This window comes from Caloenas nicobarica, chromosome 1, assembly GCF_036013445.1.
Source record: "Caloenas nicobarica isolate bCalNic1 chromosome 1, bCalNic1.hap1, whole genome shotgun sequence".
Lineage (NCBI taxonomy): Eukaryota > Metazoa > Chordata > Aves > Columbiformes > Columbidae > Caloenas > Caloenas nicobarica.
This window is the reverse complement of record NC_088245.1, coordinates 116,533,648-116,550,898: the sequence shown is the minus strand read 5'-3', so window position 1 is coordinate 116,550,898 and position 17,251 is coordinate 116,533,648. Positions and strand designations below refer to the sequence as shown.

At 46.1% G+C, this 17,251-nt stretch overlaps 1 protein-coding gene across 7 annotated transcripts in view; it reads left to right on the top strand.

Moving 5' to 3' along the window:
* The window catches only part of BCOR (BCL6 corepressor), an 82,175-nt gene extending 67,959 nt beyond the window's left edge, over window positions 1-14,216 (top strand). For all 7 annotated transcript variants that reach the window (XM_065640588.1, XM_065640597.1, XM_065640586.1 and 4 more), the window contains 5 exons: window positions 2,674-2,840; window positions 10,380-10,525; window positions 11,710-11,787; window positions 11,997-12,147; window positions 13,341-14,216. In XM_065640588.1, the coding sequence (XP_065496660.1) occupies window positions 2,674-2,840; window positions 10,380-10,525; window positions 11,710-11,787; window positions 11,997-12,147; window positions 13,341-13,635 (837 nt within the window). In that variant the 3' untranslated portion in view covers window positions 13,636-14,216. The remainder of the gene's footprint in view (window positions 1-2,673; window positions 2,841-10,379; window positions 10,526-11,709; window positions 11,788-11,996; window positions 12,148-13,340) is intronic.
* The last annotated feature ends 3,035 nt before the right edge of the window (window positions 14,217-17,251 follow it).

Genomic DNA, 17,251 nt, shown 5'->3' with positions numbered 1-17,251 from the left:
AAGTCTTTTTGGGAAAAAAATTACAAAAGGCTTGCGTAATGAATTTGATGGGAGAGGAAACACTGGCTGTCTTTGTGCCTCTTGTTGCTTTTTGGTGTGTGTCTGGACTTGGAAAGTTCTCTGGTGAATTTGGGATTCAATCCTGCCTGGGAAGGCAGTGAAATTAGAGGTATGTGTGGTATGTAGTAGGGATGTGGGAAATATGCAGGAAGACATGGGTTATCCAGGCAGGGGAGAGGGTTTGCCCTAGGGATACCTCACATGAGGGTCTGGCCCTGGGTGGCACCACTGCAAGAGCTCCTGAGGATCCTCCTGCTCTTGCATAGCTCCCCTGGGGCTCCCGCACCCTCCCCGGGAACAGGCATCACTTCTGGGGTTTGCCACGGCATTGCAGGGAGGCCTTTCGGTTCAGGTTATAGTGCCTTGCCTAAGGGCCACGTTTTGGGGTCCGGATGGAGGGCAGTAGTGCTTCTTGTTGGCGGCGTGCCTGCCCGGGGCAGGTGGAATGCGCGGGGGGATGCTGCCCCCTTCCCTTGGGAAAGGGGCAGGAGCCGCCTCAGAGCGTGGGTGGCAGAGGCTAAAGCGCAGGGCACCGCTTTGGAGATGGGGATGCACCTTTTAACGTGGCTGTTTGCAATTTGGCTAAGAACCTGCCGGCTGCGCAGCAGCGGCACAGATCTTGGCTGTTGACGTGCTAGCTTGGACTCTTTGGATTAACTACTGCAAGTGATTTTCAGACTGCTGGTTTAAACAGAGCGCCTGAACAGACATTAAATTGCCCTGTGGCACTTTCACAGCCGTTTTCTAACATTAGCAAAGGATGCTTATGAAACCAAAAGTGTGTTTGTGGCACCACATGTTCCTGTATTAGGCAGTGATGGCTAATTTTTTTGTAAATTGAATAAATCATGTTAAAAAAAGTTAATGAGGCATTTAATTAATTAACGATGTAGGGTTTTATGGTCTTTATGGTTACATTTTGTGGTTAATGACATTCTTCTTATAGCCTCTTAACATAGAATTGCCCAACAAAATTAGCCTTTTTGTCCAGTAGTAGGTATTCCACCCTAGGATGAGCCTTTCCTTCTTACAAAAATAGATGAAAGGTCTTTTATTTTGAGTTGCAGAATCTATTTTAAACAGTAACTGCATGCTAAAAGTGGAGCCGAACACGGCAGCCGCTTCTGCTACCTATATCCATCTGCTAATTTGCTTGACAGGGTGGTCTGGTTTTGAAGGAAAATTCGTACCTCAGGGGTATAATTTTGCACAGCCCTTTCTCATGTGCTTGAGCGAGTGCAGGGTAAAGAGCATCGTTTCTAGACGGACTTTTATCCTTTAAGAGCCTCTGTTCGGTGAGAGGCGGGAGTGTGGGGATCCCAGGTTAAACTTGTGGGTGCATCAGGGGTAGGGGTTGGACCGCTCTGTCCCGGCGGCGGGTGAGGGGGATGCTCTGGTGCCTGGGACGGGCACGTCATTACCTCCCTGCTTTAGCCTGCTTGGTGAGGGCCTGCTAAAAGAGCAGCTTCATGCTGTATCCTGGATACCAGCTCTCGGGTCAGGTGTACCCAGAGCACAGATTGTTATGGGCTTTCCGGTAGATTTTGAAACGGGAAGAATAAATGCGTCGCACTCGGCAGTTGTTTTATTCTCTTCTTTTGGCAAAGCAGACACTCGTCCCCTTCATGCCGCATCCCGCTTTGCGAGGACGTCGCTCAGCTTTCGAGAGGAGCAAATGCAAAATTAATGGCTCGCCGCTAATCTGGGAATGCAGAGGCTATTTTATACATGCAGCATCACTTAGAAATGTGTTTTGTTTTTGTTTTTGTTTTTTTTTCTTTTGCATCTGGGACAAATCGAGGAAGACTCACAGCATCCTAAATTTTTGTTTGAGTGATGGAGCAGTCATTGTTTCAAGGCCGCCCGACAGCGTAGAGCTGAGTCTGGCCTAGCTTCTCGACCGTGGTATATTTGACTGCAAGATGAATTGTGTTAAATTCACATGGCTTCCCACGGTGCTGGGCTCATTATTGGAACCTGGCGCCTGGCTTTAGTTCTGCATGCAGAAAACCAGGGTGGGTGAAAATGGGATTTCCCCAATCCTGATAGAGTTGGGCTTTTTTTGTTTGTTTGTTTGCTGATAGCAAACCGTCCTTTGTGTGTCTTAAATGTGTTTTGTTTCGGGTCATGCGCTTTTTTCTTTTCAAAATCAAACTGACATCTGCTGTGCTGCTGTTGTGCTTTTGGAATTTTCTGCTAAAAAGTGCAAATGTAAGAGTAAAAACCTTCTTGCTAGCTTTATGCATGTAAGTTTTGAGAAGCGGAAAGCTCTGAGTTTTCTCGGTGAAATTTGCACATTCCCCCTCTGCAATGATTCCTGACATTGGGGGCTGTGGGGAGCTCCCTGCAGAATGCGGGGGCTCTCGGTGCTGCTTCACACAAGCTACTCTGCTCGTGGGAAGCTGTGGTCTCTGCTATGTCTCCTGTAGAAACACGACTTTCAGTGGCTCCCCTTTTTATTTTCCTTTTGACTGACTCATCTCAAAGAGGGTAACTTAAGGCATATTGTAGGGATTTCGTGGCTTTGCCTTTTTTCCCCCCTTTTCCTTCAAGAAGAGAAATCTCCGCAGCAAGAAATAACTCGGACGTTTCTGTTTTTCCTCCTATTTCCAGGAAGTGGTTCTGTATTGCTTGGAAAGCAAGGTGTGTGATGTGAATCATCGTGACAACGCGGGTTACTGTGCCCTGCACGAAGCCTGCGCCAGGGGCTGGCTGAGCATCGTGCGGCATCTCCTCGAGTACGGGGCTGACGTCAACTGCAGCGCTCAGGATGGAACCAGGTTAGCAGCACCCCCGCCCCAGCACTGGAGGGGGTCACCGACACTTTTTTTTCCCCCCCTTTCTTTCCTTCTGGGAGTTTTAATAAGTTTTTTGGGTTTGTTTTTTTTTAAGAGTTTGTGAAATTTCCAGCTGCAGGACAGGAAGGAGTGATAGACACTTGAGGTGCAGCCCTGCTCGTGTTGTGCTCCAGGTCCTCTGAGTTGTGCCAAAAGAGTGGCCTTTGCCTTGTCGGCAGGGTTACTTTTAAGAGCGCTTCAGGGGTTTGTGGCAGTTGGGTGTGAGTGCTATATACTCTATATAAAAATGTTGTTTTGCTGAACTGTTAAACTATCTGCTCACTTGATATTTTGGATTTTTTTTTTAATCCTGAACTAGCCTTTTAAAGTTTCCTTCACGGTGTAGTAGGGTTGCTTAGTTTCTGTGCTCGCAGAATAGTGAGCTTTTCTTTTTTGCTTTATGGAGACAGAAATGCTGCTCTGCCCGTTTTTTAAGCTGCTTGTGCATCTCCTAAAGTACCTCTTTGACCACCTCTGCAGGGCTGACCTTGGGATAACTTGTCCTCAGCATATGCAGAACATTATCCAGTCTATGCATTTTGGGGACAGGTCACTTTGTATTCTGTGAAGCTCCTGCGGCTTGTTATCTTAAATGGTTTATCACATTCATTATCACCATCCAAATAGCCGAGGAGGTAAAATTAGCATAACTAAGAGTCTGCCTCTTTTGTTTCTAAGTTCTTTATTTATTAACTTGGGAAGGAGGGAGTCAGGAAAACAAAAGTCCCAAGAGGGCTGGTTAGGATGGTCCATTAGAAGTTCGTGATGGTTAGTCGTTACCGGCCCATCGTGGCCCAAAGGGAACATTTCTGGAGAAACACTGAAACTCTGGCTGGATTGTCAGATTCCTTCTCCCTCCCCACTTCTTTGTAAGAATTCTCAGCTTTCTAGGCTGAGAAACAGCCTCGTATTTTCTGCTGTCTCCAGCTTTAATATGTGACCCATGCAACAGTGGCAAGTTGCCATGAAAAGAATCCTAAATTATTTTTGTCTCACTTGCTGGAATAACCTTTATAGAAAATTAACCCCAGGAAGTTTCTGACCACTCTTAATCACCTGCCAGTTCCGAGTCCACCTTTGATTTCTATTCACAGATGGGGCTGATTTTTCAAGAAAGAAACTTGGCTTCTGTACCCTGAAAAGTTATTTTTGGGAAAATGCATTTTAGAAATTAACATAATAATGATCTGATCATAAATGGTAATGTTAGAACTCAGCTATTGGTTCCCTTTCTTTCGTGATGGCAGACTTACTTTTTGTTTGAAAAGCTGCTCAACAGACGGTGTGAATCCAAGATGCATCTAATGTATAGGTGGGAGATGGTCTGGCTGCCCTGATTTGGGCAGGACAGAGAGCAGAAGCTTCTGTAAGGAACTTTTGGTCAGTGTTATCTGCTGCTTTTTGATAGGGCCAGACTTCTCTGTTTCTGTAGAGTAAATCATTACATGCATAAGATAAATCCTTTTTCTCTCTTGAAGCCTCAGTAAATTTTTCTCCTTTAAGTTTTAGGAGGAAAGACGTGTCAGTCTTCCTCAACTGTGTTGCTTTTCACATACAAATTCCTGGACACGTTCACCCCTTTGAAAAAATATTAAAAATCTTAAAAGCAAAAAACCCCAAACAAACTCCCCCTCCCTTGCTTTTTTAATTAGTTGAATATGCCTTATTGCCCCCTCCGCCAGCCCACAAGCCCACTAGCCAAAGATATTTTTGGTTGCGCTGAAAGCTCTCAAGTCTCCAGACAGTAGCAGTGGATGTGTTTAGTTCTGTTCAGCCAGTTATAGTAAATCCACATAGCGGAGTGATGTAACTGCACAGGCTGTGATGTACCTGCATTCGCTGCATTTGTTCGTGTGGCAGCCTGGGGTGACACCTGGATGCCGGCTGCCTGAAGCTCCAGTTTGCATTACTTGCTGCCTGCCACTTCTGTGGTCAGCTTTTTGGAGGACAGTCTTTGAAAAGTTGTGACAAGTGAGGGTATGGCTTCAGTGTGCGTGAAGTGTCCATATGAACGTGAAGGCTGTAGGAAGTTCTGTGGTGGTTTTGCATCCATGTGTAAGTTTTGAAAGTGAGGCAAAGACCTGAGCCTCTTGCTTTGGTGTTGGCTTTTATGTACCTGCAGCCCATCTGTCATCTGAGTCCAGTCGATAAGATCTGAGTTCAGTAGATAAGATCAGCTTTCAGCCTCTGGTTCCTGATTACTATCATAAATCTTGGTGAGGCCAAAACCAAACTGAGCACCAGACCGCAGTGGCAGGGCAAGGAGGGGATGGTGTTTGGAGGGTGTAGGTATGGTGGAGTCCTTCCCTTTACCCTCAGCTCAGTGCTGGGGCTCTGCCTGCACACCTGCAGTGCACAGTGTCCCTCTGGCTGTCCTATTTGCAGCACATCTGGCCGGGCTAAGTGCGGAGTCTGATATGTTTTTCCCCTAAAACTCTATGCTGATGGTGGTGGCTCTCCAAATGCAGCACCTGCAGACCCTGAATACACAAGTACTCTGCTGCTTGAATTAGTGGCTAATCAAAGATTATCGTAGAATGGGGCGAGATCTTTAAGACCCGTCTCAGAGGTGCCACAGTCACTAAAGGCTCTTAATCGTCTTACCTATAAATAATAATAGACCGTGCTTAAGAGGTGAGTGCTTTCCTTCCCTGACAGGACCCCAGTAAGTGCAGTAGCTCAACAAGAGGCGGTTTGATGACCAGCGCCTGCTGTTAGCAAGGATGGTGTTTGGCCTCATCCTTGTTCTCCTCTTGCCTCCGCAGCATGCCCTAGCTGAACCAGCACTGCTTTAAGAACAAAGCTGCATGCCGAAAATACAGGCATCTCCTGCCTGTTAGCGAGGCCTCCCGGTTGCTTCAGAGTCCGCTCGCTAGATTCGCTCTCCGCAGCCGGTTTTGCTTTATCCTTCTCGCTGGCGGCTGATGAGCTCAGCCTTTTTTATTTTTTCCCTGGGAGGACCATGCCAAGATGGCTCTCTCCCTGCGTCCTTTCAGCTGGTCTTGGCAGAGCAATACCCTCCAGCAGCTAACTGCATTAAAGGAGAGGCAGCCGGTGTAGCTGCCCTCCTGCAACTTGTGCCTTGCCTCTTCCGTGGGGCAGCGTTGCATAATAGAGTAGATGGAAATAAAAATAAAACGCCAAGATACGGTATTGCTCGGTGAGTTACGAGACCTCTTATTGCAGTGAGGAAGATTCTGATGGTGCCTGAAAGGCTGAGAGCAAACCCTGGCTGGTCTAAATAGTTTATAATTTTGGTGGTGGAATCATAAGCCCCCAGTGAAATGTTTTCGTAACTCCAGTAGCGGTAAAAATAGTAGGAAGAATTCGACAGTACACGAGAGAGGGTTGAGATGTGTGTCTCCGGTAGGATATTGCAGATCTCAAATGTCCCCAGATCCTTCTGGGGCCTTTCGAAGGGTTTGTTTTAGAAACGAGCTCTACTACTGTTAACTGTACCATTAGGGATAGGGAGTGTTTATTTCCACAATGCTCAGGGCGGAAAAGATTATATGGGCAAAGCAGCCCAGGAGAGGACTCCCAGGGATCTTTTTTTCACATCTGAAAAAGTTGCCGAATCCAGTAGTTACTTTTGCATCCTACAAAGAGGATGATTCAGTTCTGCCAAGACTGAAAAACACTCTTTCCTCTGCCGGCCCTGGTGGGAGAAGCAAAGGAGTAGCTGTGCCTTTGCATGGTCCTGCTCGTGAGCTTGCCAAGAAGCTGTGCTAGCCAGTAAAAGAGTCTGTCAGTGCTCTGTTATTGCGTTTTTTTCCCCTGCCTTATCTATGGGGAATCTCCTTCCTCCCCCCCAACCCCCACTGCCCAGTGTTTTCTTTCCTTCCTTTGCTTCCTTCTATTTATTGTTCTTCCTCCTTCTGCGCAGCTTTACCGCACCTTTCCTTCCCCTTGCCTCTATGAAGTCCCCTCTTGGGCCCGGGGCTCCAACAGGGGACAAAGATGGGTCTGCCTGCCCCGCTGCCTCTGTCCCTGTCTGCACCACCACACCGAGCTGGGTGACCCATAGAAAGGGAGAGGGGGTCCAATTCTGCGGTTACAACCCATGCGCTACAATTTTTCCTTCCCGGGGGGATGCCCAGGCGCCCTTTAATAATCTCGTCAGGGTGTCGTTAAATCGATTGAAACACTGGGAGGTGATTTAGGTGCTGTTTTTCATAAGTTAAGGTGTCATATTGAATTTGTTACGGCTTCAAAAACCACTGAGGTAAGTCAGTTAAAACAAACAAACAAACAAAAAACACAACACAAAACCAACCAAATAAAATCCCAAACCAAAACAAAAACACACGCAAAAAAACCCCAAAACAAAACAAAAAAACCCCCAAAACCTGACAAACTCACAACACTCTGCACCCTCCTCCCTCCCCAACCAGAAAAATCCTAATTCTAAAATAAAATGCAAACCAGTTTGAAAGTAAGACTACATCGAAGTAAGGGAGCAGGGGAGAGAAAGTGTCCCCAGCATTTGGCGGCAGCTGTAACTCTCATCTCTTCCCGGTGCCTGTTGCCAGACTTTCAGCCAGGGATGCTTCGTGCCCAGTGGGGGACAGGAGGGTTCGCAGCAAGGCTGACCTTTCCCGCTGTAGATGCTCGGAGTGTCTTGACCCGACAGCTCAGGCCTCGGATGCTCGCTGACAGCCAGGAACACCCGACACTTCTTCAGCCTCCGTGTCAGCACCCCTGTTATTTGTTACCTCTCACGGTGTATCGCCTCGCATGTTTAGCGCTGGCCGGATCCGGGATGCGCTGGGTGCTGCGCAGGGACATGATGCTGCGGCCGTCCCTGAGCAGAAGCAGAGTCAGTAGGTGGAGGTGGGAGGCTGAGGCTTGCGGGGAACCCCAGGAACGCTGGATTCTCCAGCACCCTCTATCTCAAAGGTGTCGGATAGTTTCAGTGTTACGTTAAAGACTTCCCTGAGAAACTGAGAAGGGATATCCTGACCCTTTGCAAGTGATCCTGATGGACCTGTCTGTTCTTTACATTCAAAAGTGGCTTTCCAAGGCGGCGTGTCAAGCTTTGAAAAGTGTGCATGTGTGTAGTGGTTTAACCCGAGCTAGCTATATAACCATGACAGTCACTCGCTCACTCTCCCCCCTCTCACCCTCAAACAGGGCAGAGAATTGAAAGGGAAGGGCAAAACTTGTGGACTGAGATAAACACAGTTTAATAACATAACGAAATAATATACTACTACTACTACTATATATAGAATGGAAATAGAATACATGATAAAAGATACTAAACGCAATTCCTCGTGGACTCTGTTGACACCGAGCCGCCAGGAAGCAGCACCTGGTCCCAAAAAGCCGATCCTGGAGAGAGAAAAGATATAAAGGCAGAAAGGCCCAGAGGCCTCTGCAAAACCACAGGCTGGCAAAAGGCTGAACCAAAGAAACTCCTGAACAGAACTCTGCTGAAACAGAGCAGAACCTGAACAGGTCTCCATCCCTGTCCCTCGCTGGATGATCGCGACTCTCCTTAAAAATTAAGCATGACACTGATGGGATGGAATACTCTTATTGATCAGGCTGGATGTCAGTCAAGCTCTGCCCCATCCATGCCCCCTTTCCTCGATGTCTCACACCTGTGGGCAGAAAGCTCTGGAAGGCCTTGGCTCCCAGACGACAGCGATGAAAAACATTAGGCCTGTCCCAGGGTGTTATCTTCTTGTTCTCACGCTAAACCCGAACAATGACCGTGCTAGCTACAAAAAAAGAAATGTTTCTAACTGCATGAAGAAGATTAACTCGCTTTCAGTCAAACCAGCACAACGCATTTCACTCTCTGGTGCTATGGTTCTGAGGGGTGGCACGAGCTGGGTTGGGGACTGTGCTCGGCAGCTCAAGAGTCACCTGCTTGTTCGCCGTGTTGGTGGCCTGCGGTGTGCAGGAGGCAGGCGTTGTGGGATGAGCCCTCTCTCCATAGGGAACGAGCCACAAAATTTCCAAGCGCGCCTCCTCATGTTGATGCAGCGTGCATATGTCAGAACCAAAACTGCATATGGCTTTCCAGCTAGATGGGGGCAAGCGAGAGTGCTTCACGTGTGACACACTCTTCACTCTATGTCACAGCCTACTGGAAAGTACTTGGAGTAAACACACTTGGAACGTACTTCTTTTTGAGACTGATCAGTCCCCCTCCTCCCAGCAGTGCTGTGTGATAGATGGGGCTGGTTTGATCTGCCCCTCCGGCCCAGAGCTCACATGGATGGCAGCCCATACCAAAGCGGTGGTGGCGCAGAGGGGACGTTGCTGTGTGTGGCAGGAGGAGTGGTGGGACGTGGTGGCCTCCTCGCCAGAGGGAATTTCGTCCCTGGTCATTAACCAAGAATTGTTTGGCGGATTGGTAGAGGGAGCTGAGGGTTTTTCTTGTCTGTGCTTCCAGATGGCTTCTCCTTGTCACATCATTCTGAAAGCCTTCCGAGAAGGCAGTGTGTGATCCTAGTAAAAGTCCTTCTTTACTTCTCTTGCCTTTTAATACATCCGTTTGAGAGTTTGAAAGCCTCGTTGGGGGTCAGCGGTGTTGACAGCCTAAAGGAGGAGAAGGAGTGCAGAGTTGAGTTGAACCGCCATGGCCACTGGTCATACCTTGGACTCCCCTTTCAGTTCCCTCTTCATCGCTGTCTAAGGAAAAGATGGGATTTTAACACATCTTCATTAGTCTGAAGGGTAATATGTTCTACTGCCGGACTACTCTCCGTTACGTATAATCAATTTTAAAAGCAAAAGTTAATGTGATTTATAATTAGTGATAAGGAATTCTAAACCTGGAATTGCAGGCATGTGTATTAATGAATAATCCTTCTGTAGGCTCACAAAATGTATGTCTGAGCTTGTATAGATTGCTCATGCCACGTAGAATGCGTTAACTTCTGGGTGGACTAAACTTAAAATAACATGTGTTTCTGTCCTGTGAGTAGAAGGGTTGAATTGTGCTCTAAATATATTCACAAGTGCTATTTAAAGAGGATATAGCGCAGAAGTTTAATTCCCAGCAAATTTTCATAACTTATTTCTGTGTACATAATTTAGGAGTTTTGGGTAACTGATTTCCGCACTAGCTCAGAGACAGGCTGAATGAGCCCTTACTTCAAAACATGCTGTTAAATTGGCAGAGATTTGGAACGGTAGAGTGACTTGCAGGAAAATGATGTTTGTGAGGCTCCATGCAAACTCCTGCTTTCTGTTACAGCAGTGTAATTATTTTGCTGGCCCTCAAAATATGTGCGGCAATGAATAGACATAACAGAAATATCTGCTGTGAGCAGTATGACTGTGGAAAGACAAGAGGGGAGGGGGATGATGCGCAAGTAAAACCAACGATGAGATGATTGGCAGCTGTATCAATAGTGTTATTTTCTATAAATAACTTTGATCTGAAGTCAGAAGTTTCTTGTCAAATACATTTGCATAATACTATCGAGTCAAAGTGTAACGCCGTGATCCTTTTTATTTCCCTAGACCAATCCACGATGCGGTCGAAAACGATCACTTGGAAATCGTCCGCCTGTTACTGTCTTATGGTGCTGATCCGACGCTTGCGACCTACTCGGGGAGGACCATCGTGAAGATGACCCACAGTGAGCTCATGGAGACCTTCCTCACAGGTGCGTGGCCGTGTCGCTTGGGGCTCTGCTGGCTGTACTGCCGGGGGGGAGGACACGTTCCCTGGCCCCCCAAAGCCCCTGCAGGGACGGCTCCATGCCGAGGAGTGTGAGGGTGCAGCAGCTCCTTCTCTGCCTGCAAAAACCCAGCGGCTGCAGGTGGGAAGCGTAGCCACGCGTAGGGGGTCCTAATTGAAACTCTTAATAAGTCATAAGGGTTATGCCACTATCAGATTTGATAGGTAGGAAGTCAGCAGGGTGTGTCAGTGCCTTCACTTTTCTTTTGAAATGAAAATGAGAAACTTGCTAGATTGAATAGCTGTTTGTTAAATATAAACATGTTTTCCCATAGTCCTGCTTTTTATCCTTCTAGTACTCGTCTTTTTGCAACTTCTGCCTCATTTTGTATTGGAAATGCTGTAAACCTATATTAAAGGCTCTTGTCTTTAAACACGTCCATGTTCTAACATGGTTTTATGTTTTTTTTTTTTCTCCTGTTACTTTTGGATAAAGACACTTGCACTACCTAATAACTGATCTCTGAAAATGTTTGCAATGTTCCTAGTTGATGAGTTTAAGTGCTTATCCACTTAACTGTTTAAATGGTGCAGTGTAGAAAGTGCATAGGTGTTATCAGGACTCCAGTCAAGTCCAGTATCTTGGACTTCTTAACATCTTGAGTCCCAGTATCTTTTAATCAACTCAAGTAATAAATCTCCCAAGTGATGTCTATAGAAAAGAATTAATGTCTTCTGAATGTATCTGTGTGGAAAAACCTTTTCCATCCATTTCTTTGGGGACACTGTTTCACACCCAAGTTGGTGTTCAGAATAACTGTGCAGACTAAAAAGTGTGGTACATCCTGTCTTTCACCAAAATAAAATACTGCTCTTGGTTTCTCAAGCTTAAGGTTGAGTCTGTCCCTGTTAGACCTTGGGTGATTATTTGATGTGATGGGTCATAAACTGATGTGATGGGAGAAAGGATGCAGGAGAAAAGCAAATTCCAGGAATATTAGTGAGAATGGTGTGTATGTGCTGTTGTTTGTAGCATGCGCATCAGGTGTGGGATTTTGTTGACGGAAGGTATGGAGGATGCATAGTTAGGCTGTATGACACATGGTCTGCTAAACTTGCCAGGTTTTTGTTTTCATCAGTATGTTTTTGTTGTTGTTTTTTCCTCTCCAGAGTATTTAACTGACCTGCAAGGTCGAAGTGTTGATGACCCTGGTTTGTACTGGGATTTCTATGGCAGCTCTGTGTGCGGTGAGCAAATGTTACCCTTTATTTCTTTGTATGCGAAGACTTTCAAAACATGCGGCACGTGGGGGTGGGGGCTGTTTTGTTTTTATCGTAGAGGAAGCTAGGAAGGAAGCAAACTGATTTTATTTACAGATCACGTTATTGGAAGAAAAAGCAAGACTTGCAACAGTCTCTTCAATGCTGACTTGGCACCTTTATTCATTTTTATTTAGATCCAAAAGATGAATCTGGATTTGACATCTTGGCAAATCCTCCTGGCCCAGGTGATGAAGATGAAGATGGCTTTAGCGATGTCTTTGAATTTGAATTTTCAGATGAGCCTCCCTTGCCATGTTACAACATTCAAGTGTGTCTCTCTCAGGGGTAAGAACAAATACAGGGTTTGGGGTAAAAATAGCCGAGATGATCTGCTTGAGATGGCAGCAGTTTGTGTCTGTGGGGAAATGTGTTTGCATTTATTTAATGTAAATGAGAGAGCAATACTGTAACTGCTGGGCTTTTTAGAAATGAGCTAATAGGAGATGAGGGGGGGAAAGGCTGACTTGTCAGGGCTGTGTTTTGAGTGCCATACTCCTGAACTGAACAAATGACGTTTGAACACAGATTCTTTGCCTCACCCCAGGCCAGGCGTCTTGGTATAACATACAAAAATACAAGTGCTTCTATCGCTTGAATTTGGTTATCACGTTTGTAAGGTGTTCCTAATTTTATTTAATGGGCTTTTCTGTTTTGCTGAGTGGACACACTTTCGTGGATGAAAAAATGACACTGTTACAGCTGTTCTAGACTTTGCAGCAAAACTGGATAAAGCCCTGAATCATATTGAACGAAGAAACATATTGCAGAAGATACTATGATACTTAATAATAAACAAAGACCTGGAAAATTTTATCATCTGTTATACTGAAGATATAAATTAGCTTCATAAACAGCTGCCGTTTGTCATTTGAACCAGTTTGTCATTTGAACCAGTTTTGATGACAGCCATGGGAAAAATTGTTTTAAATATTCATCACGCAGGAGTGTGGGTTTTAGCATTTTTTTAATTTGAGTTATGTATATAACTTAAGTTATTCGAAGTGGACGAGTACAAAGATTGAGTTAAAAACTGTATTCTTAATCTGAGAAAACACCCTCTGTTGGCTTGTACTTAATATTGGCATCTCTGGAAGTCAGAGGTGCTGAAATTTCTGATTATAACTCTAAACCATCTCCTAACTTGCTAAATGGGAGTCGGGCTCAGCCAGGCGAACCTTGACCCGTGTGAGCAGCTGTTGCGACGGCTGCTGACCCACGTGTGTGCTCAGGAGCCCGGGGTTTAGAGGCACCAGTGCCCCTGCACGCCTGGTCCCCCTCCCTCCCCCAAGCTGTGGGCAGCCATACGATGAGTAAATATCTGTTATATTTCCCCGCCCTGGGCTATGGCCTTGACTTCAGGGGGGTTGTTTGTGCGGGTACGGTCAGGGAGGGTTTGTCACACAGCGATACGGTGAAGAATCAAGAAGCCTGTGGCTTACTGTTGGTTATTGGAGCCTCTTTGTCCTTCGCTTCCACAGACCGCGAAACTGGCTTCTGCTCTCGGACGTGGTGAAGAGGCTAAAAATGTCATCTCGCATCTTCCGCTGCAACTTCCCCAATCTGGAAGTCGTCACCATCACAGAGGCAGAGTTTTACAAACAGACTTCCCTCAGCCAGTTGTTCTCTTGTGCTACGGACCTTGAAGCTTTTAACCCGGAGAGCAAAGAGCTGTTGGACTTGGTAGAGTTTACAAGCGAACTCAAGACTTTGCTCGGCTCCTCGCTTCACTGGTTGCATCCGCACGAGGACCCTCCCTTCGACATCCTCTGGTGAACCATCAGGCCGTTTAATGTACAGTGCTCTATACAGTTACTTCTTTATGTATATGTGTTCAAATGCAATTGTTTCTGTAAAGAAAGGACACTATTAAATATAAAAATATCTTTCCTTTATATAAGAGATCTGAATTCCAGTTGGACAGATTTTGGAAGAATTTTTTTTTAACTTCAATCAGTTTTTACAAAATTGTTATATAACGTTTCTTTAAATGCACACAGGCTTTGGGATAAGTTTGTTATTACTCGGAACACGTTTTTTTTTTAAAGAACACACCCACACATCGACTTTGTTTCATACAAAGCACTGATTACACAGGACATACTTTTTCTAGGTGATGTGATCAAAGTCATGTGGCTTGTTTGGGAGATAGAATTCGGTAAGGCACTTGGTGATATTATTTTTGTTTTTTTGTTTACAGAATTACCTGCTTTGGCCAGGTAAGCACTATTGAATATAATTCAGTAGTTTGTAATATAAATTAAACCATATCCATATGCATCAACTAATTGTAAGAACTTTTATATCCTAATTTAAAAGCTGTGAAATTTAGTTTTCACACATCAAACCGGATTGTTTATATATGTTTAAACATTTTATGCTCTTTATTTAAAGAAGACTTTGAACTATTTTTTCTGTACCTTGTAAAATATTGAAAAACTAACATATGTTGAAGTTGCTTGAAACTGTACATAAACTAAATTTTCTGAATTGTGTGTTTATGTTTGAGATCTGTGTTTTAACTTTGTAAGTAAATCTCCTGCCTTTGTATTTATATTTTACAAAAATTTTCTTAAAGGCAATAAAACTGTTGAGAAATGAAGAGGCTAAAGGGACTCCCATTAATTCCGTGCCTGGTTGCAAAGTGAGCTCTGACTCATTAATGTTTATTGAGAGGAGGCTCCGCGAGCGGTTCCTGAAGCGGAGCAGAGCTGGCACAGGTGCTGGCGAGCAGCTGATGAAATCTGAGGTACAATCTGCCTCAGCTTTCTAAATTCAAGGTTACAAGAAAACATCGGGCAGGCACCTTTTGTGAGACAGAGGTTTAGAAGCGGTATTCACAATACTTTCTGCATCGCCTTTTAGTTAGAGAATTGTGAATAGGTTCAATTATTTTCCCTTCTTTGTCATCATTTTAAGTTGAATCGACTGAATTCTTTTTTTCAGTGGTGTCTGCAGAGGGGAGGAAAATAGTACTAAGCTAAATGCTTTAGTTCTAATGTATAGCATTAAAGCTGTGAGCACCTTTTGGAGGGATCTAAAGGGGGAGTGAACAGAATGTGACTTTTACGCAACTTGGGAACTGGCACCATAGGAGGCTGAGCTCCCTGGGCTTGGGCAAGCCCTCTCTTAAGGGTCTGGGTCTACCCTTTGTGGAAAGAAGTTCTAGCTGTGCTCTGAGTTCTGCTTTGGGGCTGTTTTTAACAGTAGCGTGGCCTGTGATGGCCAAACGCTTCAGCTGAGACATTGAAATCGTGCTGCTCTTACAAGGGCCAGGACACCCACCAAAAGGGTCTTGAGCAGAGCACCTGGTACCTCTGAGGAAAACATCTGGAAAAAGTTTCCCTGTGGAGCAGCAAAACTCAGAGGTTTTGATTAATGGTCAGTGTACTGCAGGTTAAGTCTTTGCTCTTGGGGAAGCTGAAGAGACAGTGTGAATTACCCTGGTCCTGAAGGTAAGGGAGAAGGATGGCTCGTTCCTGAAGGTGCCCCAGAGGGAAAGATGCAGAGCTGATGCCTCTTGCGGTGTGTTGCCGTCAAGTCTTTTTGCCAAACGCTTGTATTGTGTGGTCTACTGTGGGAGTGCTGCAGGGGGGCAAGGTGGTTTTGTAGTTGAGCCAAGAGATGAGAGGGGGGTCTGAGAACTGCTGCTGGCAGCTGAAAGTCCCATTTCCACACAGGACAGGGAATTTTTAGTCCTAATACAACCGCCGACATCTTTGTCCAGACTTTGGATAAGGATGATGATGGTGTCTCCTGTACAGCTTACACACATACCCTGGGTTTCCTTTGAGCCAACCTTCAGCTCTGCAAGGAACTGGGACACAGACATCCCTACTCTCCAGTACCAACTGCTTTTACATCCTGATTTTCTCGGGAAGCAGAGGAGGGCCAGAAAAATGAAGGCAAGGGAGGACGTTAAAAGCAATTGTTACAGACACATTTATCTGATCAGCTGTCTAATGCTTGGATGGTTTGAGCTGAGCATAAATCAGCTTCGTACCATGTCCAGGGGTGCATGGCAGACACCTCACTTTTTGCCGTGCCCTGCAGGCAAACAGCAGATTGATGCAGCTTCCACTTTTGGCCGGCTCCTCAAATGATCCTGAGCATGTGCTCCCCAAATGTCTGCGCTTAGTCAGCTTTCCACTATCTCCACCGAGTACAGTTGGGTCTTCTCCATGTTGGCGCTGGCATCCGTGCTGAAATACAGTAACAGCCTCATGCTGTTGTAATGCAAGCGTGTGCCTGCCCCAGGGCCCGTCGTCTGCGCTCTAAAAATAGGGCTGTGGCGGGGAACACCTGATCACAGTCCCATCCCTTGACACAATGCAACCATTTTATTTTATAGGATGTACTTTTTTAAAGACTTTGCTGTATGAGAGTGCTTGAGAGAGCACCGAGGGTTCAGTGAAGGAGGAGGGCAGCATCCCGTGCTGCTGGGTGCATGAGGCTGTCTTGGCTGCCCCTATTCTGGGAGGTTTGGGAGAGGCTGTCATGCGAGGGGCTGGCTGCATGCGTAGTTTTATCATAGAATCATAGAATAGTTTGGGTTGGAAGGGACCTTCAAAGCTCATCTAGTCCAACCCCCCTGCCATGAGCAGGGATATCTTCAACTAGATCAGGTTGCTCAGAGCCCCGTCCAGCCTGGCCTGGAATGTCTCCAGGGATGGGGCATCGACCACCTCTCTGGGCAACTTGGGCCAGTGTTTCACCACCCTCATTGTAAAAAATGTCTTCCTCATGTCTATCCTGAATCTCTTTTAATTTAAAGCCATTACCCCTTGTCCTATCACAACAGGCCCTTCTAAAAAGTCTGTCCCATCTTTCTTATAGGACCCTTTTAAGTACTGAAAGGCCACAATAAGGTCTCCGCAGAGCCTTCTCTTCTCCAGGCTGAACAACCCCAGCTCTCTCAGCCTGTGCCCACAGCAGAGCTGTTCCAGCCCTCTGATCATCTTGGTGGCCTCCGCTGGCCCCTCTCCAACAGGTCCATGTCTTTCCTGCACTGAGGCTCCAGAGCTGGACACAGGACTCCAGGTGGGGTCTCACCAGAGCAGAGCACAGGGGCAGAATCACCTCCCTCGACCTGCTGGCCACGCTGCTTTTGATGCAGCCCAAGATATGATCACCTTTCTGGTCTGCAAGTGCATGTGGTTTTGCAGTAGGTGAGCCAAGGGAATAGTTACCTTGGGGAGAGGAGCAATGGCAGCATGCCTGCAGGGAGTGAACTCTGTGACAGTAAATGTAGGCAGGGGAGTGGAAACACTGGCTGCCTTGCCAGCACCGGGAAGGGCCAAATTCTGCATGGCGCAGAGCTGGAGACTGAGCTGGCTCCAACCAGCACGGCAGGGCAGGGCTGGGAGTGGGCTGATGTTCAGCATTTCAGCTT